General features: G+C 48.6%; 1 protein-coding gene across 6 annotated transcripts in view; it reads left to right on the forward strand.

The window, feature by feature from the left end:
* The window catches only part of NCOA1 (nuclear receptor coactivator 1), a 406,646-nt gene that overhangs the window by 303,924 nt on the left and 88,546 nt on the right, over window positions 1-14,176 (forward strand). For all 6 annotated transcript variants that reach the window (XM_075341274.1, XM_075341275.1, XM_075341273.1 and 3 more), the window contains one exon: window positions 3,934-4,100. In XM_075341274.1, the coding sequence (XP_075197389.1) occupies window positions 3,934-4,100 (167 nt within the window). The remainder of the gene's footprint in view (window positions 1-3,933; window positions 4,101-14,176) is intronic.

Genomic DNA, 14,176 nt, shown 5'->3' on the forward strand with positions numbered 1-14,176 from the left:
AATCTGATTACTAGTGCTATGGACACAATGTAACCATTCTGTATATTGGGAATGCAGAGTTGCCTGCATCAATCTGGCTTTGATTACTGATGCCTTTTGCTCTAGGAATCTGATTACTAGTGCTATGGACACAGTTCTGTATATTGGGAGTGCAGAGTCACCAGCATCAATCTGGCTTCGATTATTGATGCCTTCCGCTCTAGGAATCTGATTACTAGTGCTATGGACACCGTTCTGTATATTGAGAATGCAGAGTCCCCAGCATCAATCTGGCTTCGATTATTGATGCCTTCCGCTCTAGGAATCTGATTACTAGTGCTATGGGCACAATGTAACCATTTTATATATTGGGAATGCAGAGTCCCCAGCATCAATCTGGCTTTGATTACTCATGCCTTCCGCTCTAGGAATCTGATTACCAGTGCTATGGACACAGTTCTGTATATTGGGAGTGCAGAGTCCCCAGCATCAATCTGGCTTCGATTACTCATGCCTTCCGCTCTAGGAATCTGATTACTAGTGCTATGGACACAATGTAACCGTTCTATATATTGGGAATGCAGAGTCCCCAGCATCAATCTGGCTTTGATTACTCATGCCTTCCGCTCTAGGAATCTGATTACTAGTGCTATGGACACAATGTAACCGTTCTATATATTGGGAATGCAGAGTCCCCAGCATCAATCTGGCTTCGATTACTCATGCCTTCCGCTCTAGGAATCTGATTACTAGTGCTATGGACACAATGTAACCGTTCTATATATTGGGAATGCAGAGTCCCCAGCATCAATCTGGCTTTGATTACTCATGCCTTCCGCTCTAGGAATCTGATTACTAGTGCTATGGACACAATGTAACCGTTCTATATATTGGGAATGCAGAGTCCCCAGCATCAATCTGGCTTCGATTACTCATGCCTTCCGCTCTAGGAATCTGATTACTAGTGCTATGGACACAATGTAACCGTTCTATATATTGGGAATGCAGAGTCCCCAGCATCAATCTGGCTTTGATAACTCTACTCTAGGAAGGGCACTGGCGGGTCAGGCAGGACTCCGCGCACCAGTGGCTTCCGGACCTATTAATCAGATTTTTGTAAAACCAGGCAGAGAATTCCTTCAAGGGTGTTTTTTCTTTTTGGTTATTTTCTAACCTACTTCCCTGATGGTTTCATAATATTGCCTGGTGCGGTTATTGAGCGGTGGCCGACCCTGCGGCGTGACCTTCTCTATGGTGCGCGATCTCCTGGCGCCCACAGTAAATGTGTCATGTAATTGAACTCGTTAGTGGCATTACATAAATGAGGCTGCGCGGCAGAAGAAGTGGGTCACTAGAATATGTGTAACACGAGGAGCCCATGTGGCCGACCTGTGCTGACAATTACCAGCCGCGCCACTTACCTGCCGGTGATATAATTACCCTGTCATTGCACGATGAGGATGAACGCGGCCATTAGGATAAGAGGTTCTCTTCCATGAAGGACGCCCTCCCCTCGCTCTCTGCCGCTCACCGCTGGGTGAATCTACAGTCGGAATCTAGGAATTAAATTTTCTTTTTACTCCTTTTTACACCTTTTCAGCATCTCCCATAGATGTCAGTGAATGGTGGCATTATTTTTTACATGTGAGGCTATGTTCACACGCTGCGGTTTCACTGGTTTTAATTTTTTTGCATTTTATTTTTTTTTTGTAAATTCTTTATTTAAGATGTTTCTTAATAGTACAGAAATGAACTAGCAACAACAAATAAGCATAAACATGTATTTTTTGCATTTTTTTATCATTGATTTTATGTCAATAAATGCAAATAAAAACCTATGAGATTCCAGAAATCTTCTGCACACAGACCTTTTTTTTTTTTTTTTTTTTTTCCATGTCAACTCTTTCAGGGTTTTTGCTGCTTTTCTCACCATTGAAACCGAGGGTGAATATACGCAGGTGCCTTTTTTGCTGGTTTTTTTCTGTGTTTTTGCTGCTTTTATGGTGAATGCATTTAACTTTATTTAAACATGTACTATAGACTAATGATACGCAAAGAAACGCAGTAAAAATGCAACAAAAACACAATAAAAAATTCAAGAAAAAGCAGCAAAACATGCAGGAAAAAGCACTGCAAAAACACACCAAAAAGCAGCAAAGATACACAGCAAAAAATGCAGCAAAAAGCACTGTAAAAACACACCAAAAACAGCAAAAAATGCAGCAAAAAAAGCAGCAAATACCAGAGCAAAAAGGTAGCAACAAACACAGCAAAAAATGCAGCAAAAAGCACTGTAAAAACACACCAAAAACAGCAAAAAATGCAGCGAAAAAAGCAGCAAATACCAGAGCAAAAAGGTAACAACAAACACAGCAAAAAAGCAGCAAAAAATGCAGCAAAAAGCACTGTAAAAACACACCAAAAACAGCAAAAAAAGCACTGCAAAAACACACCAAAAAGAAGGAAAGATACACCGCAAAAATGCCGCAAAAACACACCAAAAGGCAGCAAAAAGTAGCTAAAAATGCAGCAAAAAGCACTGTAAAAACACGCCAAAAACAGCAAAAAATGCAGCAAAAAAGCTGCAAAAAAAGCAGCAAATACCAGATCAAAAAGGCAGCAACAAACACAGCAAAAATGCAGCAATAAAACGGCAAAAAAAATACAACAAAAAAGACAGCTTTTCTACTGCTGAGAGCAGGTTTGTTTTTTTTGGGGGGGGGGGGGCAGATTATGACTGTGTTCACATGCTGAATTTTTGGTGCAGATTATGACTTTTCACATGTTGCATTTTTTTTCTACATTTTTGGTGCAGTGTATGACAATGTGCACATGTAGCATTTTTGCTGCGTTTTTGGGGAAGATTATAACTGTTTACCTGCTGTATTTTTCTGCATTTTTGGTGCAGATTATGACAATGTTCACATGCTGTATTTTTGCTTTGTTTTTGGTGCAGATTATGACTGTGTTCACACATATTTTTTCTGAGTTTTTGGTGCAGATTATGACTGTTCACATGCTTCATTTTTGGTGCAGATTATGACTATATTCACATGTTGCATTTTTGCTGTTTTTGGTACAGATTATGACTGTTCACATGCTTCATTTTTGCTTCAGATTATGACTGTGTTAACATGTGGCATTTTTCCTGTGTTTTTGCTGCAGATTATGACTGTTCACATGTAGCATTTTTGCTGCAGATTATGACTGTTCACATGTAGCATTTTTGCTGCAGATTATGACTGTGTTCACATGTGGCATTTTTCCTGTGTTTTTGCTGCAGATTATGACTGTTCACATGCTGCATTTTTTCCGCATTTTTGCTGCATTTTTTCTGCTTTTTAGGGCAAATTATGACTTTTCGCATGCTGTATTTTTCTGCATTTTTGGTGCAGATTCTGACCATATTCACACGTATCTTTTGAGGTTTTGGTGCAGATTGACTGTTCACATGTTGCATTTTTGCTGTGTATTTGGTGCAGATTATGACTATATTCACATGTTGCATTTTTATGCATGTTTTTTTCATTGGTTTTACGCAAATAAATATCTGCTTGAAGCTGCAAAAAAAAAAAACCCGCAACATGTGAACATAGGCATAACATTTTTGTGTGCAGATAGAAGTTTTTAAAATTCCTTGCATGGATTCTGACTGTTTGTTTATTTTTGCCCCCCCCCCCACACTTTGATTTTGAGCAGGGTCCTCACAGCAGCACAGAGCGTTTCAGAGGAGGCGTCTGATCTTAGGGACATGATCACTGATTCCTAAGATCTCCAGATCAGTGTGAACGGTTTCGGTCGGGTCGGGTTTCGCAACGTGATTTTTTTTTTTTTTTGCAGCAATTTTATAAAACGTTGCCTGAAAAATTGCGGCGATATTTACAACACATGCGCTGGCGGGATCCAGGTATTCTCCTTTTGTTTTTACACAATTTTCTTCCTTTTTTCTCGCAGCAATGAAAAGCGGCGGCGAGAGCAAGAAAACAAATACCTGGAGGAGCTGGCCGAGCTTCTGTCCGCCAACATCGGGGACATCGACAGCTTCAGCGTGAAACCGGACAAATGCAAAATCCTGATCAAGAGGATGGACCAGATCCAGCAGCTGAAGAAGAAGAAGCAAGGTAAGGGTCATGTGGGCGGGGCAGGGCTAAGCTCCACCCCCTTTTCCTTCAAGGGACTTTCCACTTTTAGGTACAACTTTCTAATATACTTTCTGTTTCAATTCTAGAAAAAAAAAATCTGCTTGTTGTCAGTGAATGAAAACCTCTTCACTTCACAGACTCCAAATATATAGTAGATACCATTGTATCCAGTGTGGACATTAATGGTATCGATCTCGCCGCTGGTTTGCTACAATGCGTCAGTCACTTCTGACAGCAAGCAGAGATCTTGCAAATGGCATCAAATTGAAGCAGAAAGCTGCAGAACGTTTTCTTTTATGCAACATTTAAAAAATGGAAAATCCCTTTAAGTCTTAAAGGGCCAGTCCACATTAAAATTTGCACGCCTATGAAGTTATATTCTGCATATATATTATTCAGCTGACTGTTAGGTCAATGCATTCCTGGGAAAGCTGAGTGACAAACAATATAGGCACCATTCCAGCTACTAACCCAACTTTCTGAAGCTCCCGAATGACAAATCTGTAGCGATATCCCCAGATTGTACAATGGGGCATTAACACTAGAAGTCCCAGGAATTTCGAGCTCCATAGGGTTCCAATGGTAGAAATGTTAAATGACCCCTCTCTGGGACTTCTAGTGTTAAGGGGCTCAGACGGCCATATTGGTAGTCACCCAGCTTTCCAGGAACGGGAAAAGTACAAATACAATTATAATGTGTGTGTTCTGAGTCTCAGCCCGGCTGCTTGTTCTTTATGGTTAAATGTACAGCGCGGCGCCCCCTGGTGGGCGGTTTATGCTGAAAATGCTGCTGTTGTGTATGGTGTCCGCACACAGGCGGCTGTGAATAAACACTTAGGCACTTAGCGATACGTCCAGAAGCTTCCTGCCGCAGGCTGCGCTATCTGGTTGCAAATTGGCTGAGGATCTCCAGGAGTTCTTGGAACGTTCCCTGCACTCGCTGTAAATCAGCTCTAATTGGAGAGCATGGTGGGAGCAGGGACTGGCCAGAGTCAGCAGCACAGAGGATTTCAGGAGAAGTGTGCACTGATATCACAGGTCACAGAGTCAGATTTGCTAAGCAGTGCAGGTTCCTTCAGCAGCACAGAGTATTTCAGGAGGGTAGTGTGATTGGCTTGTGAGAGGTCACAGGCTAAGAGATAGGGAGCAGGTTCCTTCAGCAGCACAGAGGATTTCAGGAAAGGAGAGCACTGATCTTATAGGAGGTCACAGAGATACATAGAGGAAGGAGCAGGTCCTGCAGCAGCACAGAGTATTTCAGGAGAGGAGAGCACTGATCTTATAGGAAATCATAGAGGAAGGAGCAGGTCCCAGCAGCACAGAGTATTTCAGGAGAGGAGAGCGCTGATCCTGAAGGAGGTCACAGAGATACAGAGGAAGGAGCAGGACCCAGCAGCACAGAGTATTTCAGGAGAGGAGAGCGCTGATCCTGAAGGAGGTCACAGAGATACAGAGGAAGGAGCAGGTCCCAGCAGCACAGAGGATTTCAGGAGATGAGAGCGCTGATCTTATAGAAGGACACAGAGATACATAGAGGAAGGGGCAGGTCCCAGCAGCACAGAGGATTTCAGGAGAGGAGAGCGCTGATCTTATAGGAGATCACAGAGATACATAGAGGAAGGCACAGTCCCTCAGCAGCACAGAGGATTTCAGGAGAGGAGAGCACTGATCCTGAAGGAAGTCACAGTCAGAGATTAGTGGAATATAATTAGATTGCTGTGATGTACAAGGCCTTTTGATGATGGGTTATGCTGAGACTTGTAGTCCCACTATGCATATTGTATTTGGTTCTGTTGTATGATTGCACTGAATGTTAAACTGCACATCAGGATGTGAAGCATTTTGCAGAACATGCTGAGACTTGCAGTCCAACAATGACCAGGAAGCGGTTTGCCTATAAGGCTATGTGCGCACGTTGCGTACAAGCCCTGCAGAAATTTCTGCAGCGATCTGAAGAGCACATGTGCGCTTTAGATCGCTGCAGAAATGTCCGTAGTGAGCGCCGATTCCATGCGCTCTGCCTGCAGCTCCTGCCATAGACAGAGCGGGAGCTGCCGGCAAAGCGCAGGAAAGAAGTGACATGTCACTTCTTTTTGCGCAGCGCTTCGGCAGTAGCCGAAGCGCTGCGCTCTTAAACGCCACGTGCGCACGGCCCCTGCACAGTCTCCATAGACTGTGCACGGGACGCAGGACGCATGCAGTTACGCTGCGCTACAAAGCGCAGCGTAACTGCATGTTTTTACGCGACGTGCGCACATAGCCTATGACTGCACCGAGCACTCGATTTTATTGTTGAGGTGTGCTGGGAGTTGTAGTTCTGTAATTACTACATTGCCATTTCCTTTAGATTCAAGATTGCACTGTGATAGGCTTTGGCCTCTGAGGGTTTGCTGAGAGCTGTAGTTCTGCAAGCACTACAAAATAATTTGGCTGTAAGGAGACTGGGCAATGCCTTGTGCATGCTGGGAGTTGTAGTTCTGCAGTTTTTGCACTGAGCAGGATGCTGGGAGTTGTAGTTCTGCAGTTTTTGCTTGGCATATCAGTTGCTGGGGGTTGTAGTCCTCCTCGGCTGTGGGCTCGTGGCTCGGCACGGTCAGGGGGCCGGGTGTTGTGTGCCCGCTTTGCCCGCTGTTTGCCCCCCAGGAGCTGCTGTTTTCTGCCAGAGCGGATTACTTTATTAATGAGCGGCGGTGCTGGCACCGCACTGTTTTCTATAGAAAGTGAATGTTTCCAAAGGCGTCCGAGCATCAGGCCGATAACCCGTAGGAGGAGCCGCCGCAGCTGGTGCTCCCCTGGCCGCCCGCCATCCTCCCCTGGCCGCCCGCCATCCTCCCCTGGCCGCCCGCCATCCTCCCCTGGCCGCCCGCCATCCTCCCCTGGACGCCCGCCATCCTCCCCTGGACGCCCGCCATCCTCCCCTGGCCGCCCGCCATCCTCACCAGAGGGGAGAGCAAAAATGGATTTACTCTTAGTTTATTAACATCAGATTTGGCCGGAGGGCTGGCAACATGGCCGACCACTGACCTTCCCCCGCATCTGTGCCGCCATATGGAGGGGCTCGTTATAATGTCACACCAACGCCTGGCGCCGCTCCTGGTTGTCAGGCCACGACCTCCGGACCCTGACCCGGCGCCCCGACCGGCAGTGACCCCGCCGGATTTATGGAGGCTTCATCTCTGCTTTCCAATTATTGTGATCAAAGAAATGTGACACTTATTAGTCCCTGTTCCCATAGGACCGGCAAAGGGACCCCCCAAAATGACCCAGCCAGAGCCCCCAAATCTGCCACAGGCAATATAAACACCACATTGCCCTATAACAGTGACATCCACAGATCCCCCATAACAGAGCGTCATCCACAGATCCCCCATAACAGAGCGTCCTCCACAGATCCCCCATAACAGAGCGTCATCCACAGATCCCCCATAACAGAGCGTCCTCCACAGATCCCCCATAACAGAGTGTCCTCCACAGATCCCCCATAACAGAGCGTCATCCACAGATCCCCCATAACAGAGTGTCCTCCACAGATCCCCCATAACAGAGCGGCATCCACAGATCCCCCATAATAGAGCATCATCCACAGATCCCCCATAATAGAGCATCATCCACAGATCCCCCATAACAGGGCCTCATCCACAGATCCCCCATAACAGAGCCTCATCCACAGATCCCCCCCATAACAGAGCCTCATCCACAGATCCCCCATAACATGGCCTCCTCCACAGATCCCCCATAACAGGGCCTCATCCACAGATCCCCCATAACAGAGCCTCATCCACAGATCCCCCATAACAGAGCCTCATCCACAGATCCCCCATAATAGAGCGTCCTCCACAGATCCCCCATAACAGAGCGTCCTCCACAGATCCCCCATAACAGAGCGTCATCCACAGATCCCCCATATCAGAGCTTCATCCACAGATCCCCAATAACAGAGCGTCCTCCACAGATCCCCCATAACAGAGCGGCATCCACAGATCCCTCATAACAGAGCGTCATCCACAGATCCCCCATAACAGAGCTTCATCCACAGATCCCCAATAACAGAGCGTCCTCCACAGATCCCCCATAACAGAGCGTCCTCCACAGATCCCCCATAACAGAGTGTCCTCCACAGATCCCCCATAACAGAGCGTCATCCACAGATCCCCCATAACAGAGTGTCCTCCACAGATCCCCCATAACAGAGCGGCATCCACAGATCCCCCATAATAGAGCATCATCCACAGATCCCCCATAACAGGGCCTCATCCACAGATCCCCCATAACAGAGCCTCATCCACAGATCCCCCCATAACAGAGCCTCATCCACAGATCCCCCCCATAACAGAGCCTCATCCACAGATCCCCCATAAGAGCGTCCTCCACAGATCCCCCATAACAAAGCGTCCTCCACAGATCCCCCATAACAAAGCGTCCTCCACAGATCCCCCATAACAGAGCGTCCTCCACAGATCCCCCATAACAGAGCGTCCTCCACAGATCCCCCATAACAGAGCGTCCTCCACAGATCCCCCATAACAGAGCCTCATCCACAGATCCCCCATAACAGAGCCTCATCCACAGATCCCCCATAACAGGGCGTCCTCCACAGATCCCCCATAACAGGGCGTCATCCACAGATCCCCCATAACAGGGCATCATCCACAGATCCCCCATAACAGAGCCTCATCCACAGATCCCCCCATAACAGAGCCTCATCCACAGATCCCCCATAACAGAGCGTCCTCCACAGATCCCCCATAACAGAGCCTCATCCACAGATCCCCCATAACAGAGCGTCCTCCACAGATCCCCCATAACAAAGCGTCCTCCACAGATCCCCCATAATAGAGCGTCATCCACAGATCCCCCATAACAGAGCGTCCTCCACAGATCCCCCATAACAGGGCGTCATCCACAGATCCCCCATAACAGGGCGTCATCCACAGATCCCCCATAACAGGGCGTCATCCACAGATCCCCCATAACAGGGCGTCATCCACAGATCCCCCATAACAGGGTGTCATCCACAGATCCCCCATAACAGGGCGTCATCCACAGATCCCCCATAACAGAGCATCCTCCACAGATCCCCCATAACAGCCTCATCCATAGATCCCCCATAACAGAGCGTCATCCATAGATCCCCCATAACAGTGACATCTCCAAATTCTTCCCTTATAATTCTCAGGGCATTTTATCCTGTATCTATAGACCCAGCACAGTACTACTCCCCATATTATATAGGGTGTAATTGTCAGGCACAGTACCACTTCTCATAGGTGTCAGGCACAGTACCCCTTCTCATAGGTGTCAGGCACAGTACCACTTCTCACAGTTGTCAGGCACAGTACCACTTCTCACAGTTGTCAGGCACAGTACCACTTCTCACAGTTGTCAGGCACAGTACCACTTCTCACAGTTGTCAGGCACAGTACCACTTCTCATAGTTCTCAGGCACAGTACCACTTCTCACAGTTGTCAGGCACAGTACCACTTCTCACAGTTGTCAGGCACAGTACCACTTCTCACAGTTGTCAGGCACAGTACCACTTCTCACAGTTGTCAGGCACAGTACCACTTCTCATAGTTGTCAGGCACAGTACCACTTCTCATAGTTGTCAGGCACAGTACCACTTCTCACAGTTGTCAGGCACAGTACCACTTCTCACAGTTGTCAGGCACAGTACCACTTCTCACAGTTGTCAGGCACAGTACCCCTTCTCACAGTTGTCAGGCACAGTACCCCTTCTCACAGTTGTCAGGCACAGTACCGCTTCTCACAGTTGTCAGGCACAGTACCGCTTCTCACAGGTGTCAGGCACAGTACCGCTTCTCACAGGTGTCAGGCACAGTACCGCTTCTCACAGTTGTCAGGCACAGTACCGCTTCTCACAGTTGTCAGGCACAGTACCGCTTCTCACAGTTGTCAGGCACAGTACCGCTTCTCATAGTTGTCAGGCACAGTTCCACTTCTCACAGTTGTCAGGCACAGTTCCACTTCTCACAGTTGTCAGGCACAAGTACCACTTCTCACAGTTGTCAGGCACAGTACCCCTTCTCACAGTTGTCCGGCACAGTACCACTTCTCACAGTTGTCAGGCACAGTACCCCTTCTCACAGTTGTCAGGCACAGTACCCCTTCTCATAGTTGTCAGGCACAGTACCCCTTCTCATAGTTGTCAGGCACAGTACCCCTTCTCATAGTTGTCAGGCACAGTACCACTTCTCACAGTTGTCAGGCACAGTTCCACTTCTCACAGTTGTCAGGCACAGTTCCACTTCTCACAGTTGTCAGGCACAGTACCCCTTCTCACAGTTGTCAGGCACAGTACCCCTTCTCACAGTTGTCAGGCACAGTACCCCTTCTCACAGTTGTCAGGCACAGTACCGCTTCTCACAGTTGTCAGGCACAGTACCGCTTCTCACAGGTGTCAGGCACAGTACCGCTTCTCACAGGTGTCAGGCACAGTACCGCTTCTCACAGTTGTCAGGCACAGTACCGCTTCTCACAGTTGTCAGGCACAGTACCGCTTCTCACAGTTGTCAGGCACAGTACCGCTTCTCACAGGTGTCAGGCACAGTACCGCTTCTCACAGGTGTCAGGCACAGTACCGCTTCTCACAGGTGTCAGGCACAGTACCCCTTCTCACAGTTGTCAGGCACAGTACCGCTTCTCACAGTTGTCAGGCACAGTACCGCTTCTCACAGGTGTCAGGCACAGTACCGCTTCTCACAGGTGTCAGGCACAGTACCGCTTCTCACAGGTGTCAGGCACAGTACCGCTTCTCACAGTTGTCAGGCACAGTACCACTTCTCACAGTTGTCAGGCACAGTTCCACTTCTCACAGTTGTCAGGCACAGTACCCCTTCTCACAGTTGTCAGGCACAGTACCCCTTCTCACAGTTGTCAGGCACAGTACCCCTTCTCATAGTTGTCAGGCACAGTTCCACTTCTCACAGTTGTCAGGCACAGTTCCACTTCTCACAGTTGTCAGGCACAAGTACCACTTCTCACAGTTGTCAGGCACAGTACCCCTTCTCACAGTTGTCCGGCACAGTACCACTTCTCACAGTTGTCAGGCACAGTACCCCTTCTCACAGTTGTCAGGCACAGTACCCCTTCTCATAGTTGTCAGGCACAGTACCCCTTCTCATAGTTGTCAGGCACAGTACCCCTTCTCATAGTTGTCAGGCACAGTACCACTTCTCACAGTTGTCAGGCACAGTTCCACTTCTCACAGTTGTCAGGCACAGTTCCACTTCTCACAGTTGTCAGGCACAGTACCCCTTCTCACAGTTGTCAGGCACAGTACCACTTCTCACAGTTGTCAGGCACAGTACCCCTTCTAACAGTTGTCAGGCACAGTACCCCTTCTCATAGTTGTCAGGCACAGTACCCCTTCTCATAGTTGTCAGGCACAGTACCCCTTCTCACAGTTGTCAGGCACAGTACCCCTTCTCACAGTTGTCAGGCACAGTACCCCTTCTCATAGTTGTCAGGCACAGTACCCCTTCTCATAGTTGTCAGGCACAGTACCCCTTCTCATAGTTGTCAGGCACAGTACCCCTTCTCATAGTTGTCAGGCACAGTACCGCTTCTCACAGTTGTCAGGCACAGTACCCCTTCTCACAGTTGTCAGGCACAGTACCCCTTCTCATAGTTGTCAGGCACAGTACCCCTTCTCATAGTTGTCAGGCACAGTACCGCTTCTCACAGTTGTCAGGCACAGTACCCCTTCTCACAGTTGTCAGGCACAGTACCCCTTCTCACAGTTGTCAGGCACAGTTCCACTTCTCACAGTTGTCAGGCACAGTACCCCTTCTCACAGTTGTCAGGCACAGTACCCCTTCTCACAGTTGTCAGGCACAGTACCCCTTCTCATAGTTGTCAGGCACAGTTCCACTTCTCACAGTTGTCAGGCACAGTTCCACTTCTCACAGTTGTCAGGCACAAGTACCACTTCTCACAGTTGTCAGGCACAGTACCCCTTCTCACAGTTGTCCGGCACAGTACCACTTCTCACAGTTGTCAGGCACAGTACCCCTTCTCACAGTTGTCAGGCACAGTACCCCTTCTCATAGTTGTCAGGCACAGTACCCCTTCTCATAGTTGTCAGGCACAGTACCCCTTCTCATAGTTGTCAGGCACAGTACCACTTCTCACAGTTGTCAGGCACAGTTCCACTTCTCACAGTTGTCAGGCACAGTTCCACTTCTCACAGTTGTCAGGCACAGTACCCCTTCTCACAGTTGTCAGGCACAGTACCACTTCTCACAGTTGTCAGGCACAGTACCCCTTCTAACAGTTGTCAGGCACAGTACCCCTTCTCATAGTTGTCAGGCACAGTACCCCTTCTCATAGTTGTCAGGCACAGTACCCCTTCTCACAGTTGTCAGGCACAGTACCCCTTCTCACAGTTGTCAGGCACAGTACCCCTTCTCATAGTTGTCAGGCACAGTACCCCTTCTCATAGTTGTCAGGCACAGTACCCCTTCTCATAGTTGTCAGGCACAGTACCCCTTCTCATAGTTGTCAGGCACAGTACCGCTTCTCACAGTTGTCAGGCACAGTACCCCTTCTCACAGTTGTCAGGCACAGTACCCCTTCTCATAGTTGTCAGGCACAGTACCCCTTCTCATAGTTGTCAGGCACAGTACCGCTTCTCACAGTTGTCAGGCACAGTACCCCTTCTCACAGTTGTCAGGCACAGTACCCCTTCTCACAGTTGTCAGGCACAGTACCTCTTCTCATAGTTGTCAGGCACAGTACCCCTTCTCATAGTTGTCAGGCACAGTACCCCTTCTCACAGTTGTCAGGCACAGTACCACTTCTCACAGTTGTCAGGCACAGTACCCCTTCTCACAGTTGTCAGGCACAGTACCTCTTCTCATAGTTGTCAGGCACAGTACCCCTTCTCATAGTTGTCAGGCACAGTACCCCTTCTCACAGGTGTCAGGCACAGTACCCCTTCTCACAGTTGTCAGGCACAGTACCCCTTCTCATAGTTGTCAGGCACAGTACCACTTCCCCTGCGGGCCGTCTTCCGGCTGCTCCCTCCATTCATCTTTCCGCCGCCCTCCTCGCTTTTTGGCAGTGCTGCGCTGTTGTGATGCTACTGTGCAGCCTCGTACTAGGCTGGTTTCTCCGCCAGCCGAGGAGGCCGGAGGAGCCATGTCCTCGTCTTCAGGAGACGCTTCCCGCTCGCAGGGATCCTGTTATTTAAAGTATGGGGCTAATGTTTTTTAAGGCAGAGGCCGCCAGCCCTGGGCGGCTTCCAGGGGACGTACAGTTGGCACGCACCGCCCTGGCATGGATGTGGCGGGATCCTGCCATTTTCTTGCCAAGGGAAAAGGAGCGGGAGCCAGAGAGAGGGAGGAGGCCGGGGCCTCCCGTGTCTTGTAAGGATCTGCTCTACGAGGCTCTGTGCCTGGCGGCCGGCATGAGCGGACTGCTGAAGAGGGCAGCCTGACATCACTGGGGAACTACAACTCCCAGCAGGAAGGCTTGCTGAGCATTGTAGTTCCCGCCACCTTTCTAGCAGAGGCGTAGACACAAGTGGTGTAGATGCACATGGCAGCTGGGGGCCTGTAAGTTTGCATCTTTAAATCACTGAAAAATTCCCACATATCTGCTCTTGGGAAAGCTGGGTGATTACCAATATGGCCGCCGCTGACATTGCCATTTACATGCGCTATAGATCCATATGGCACCGCAGACCCACAATATCTAGGGTGGTATTCCTGTATTACTAATTATTGCTGCTGATCGAGGCCCTGGGAAAGCTGGGTCATTACCAATATGGCCGCCCATACACATTGTCATTTCCATGTGCTATAGATCCATATGGCACCGTAGAGACACAATATATGGGATGGTATTCATGTATTACTAATAGCTGCTGTTCAGGATCCTGGGAAAGCTGGGTGATTGCCATTTCCATGTGCTATAGATCCATATGGCACCGCAGAGACACAATATATGGGGTTGTATTCTTGTAGTACGAATTAAACCTGCTGCTCAGGAGCCTGGGAAAGCTGGGTGATTTCCAATATGGCTGCCGCAGACC

This window comes from Anomaloglossus baeobatrachus, chromosome 3, assembly GCF_048569485.1.
Source record: "Anomaloglossus baeobatrachus isolate aAnoBae1 chromosome 3, aAnoBae1.hap1, whole genome shotgun sequence".
In the NCBI taxonomy this organism is placed as follows: Eukaryota; Metazoa; Chordata; class Amphibia; order Anura; family Aromobatidae; genus Anomaloglossus; species Anomaloglossus baeobatrachus.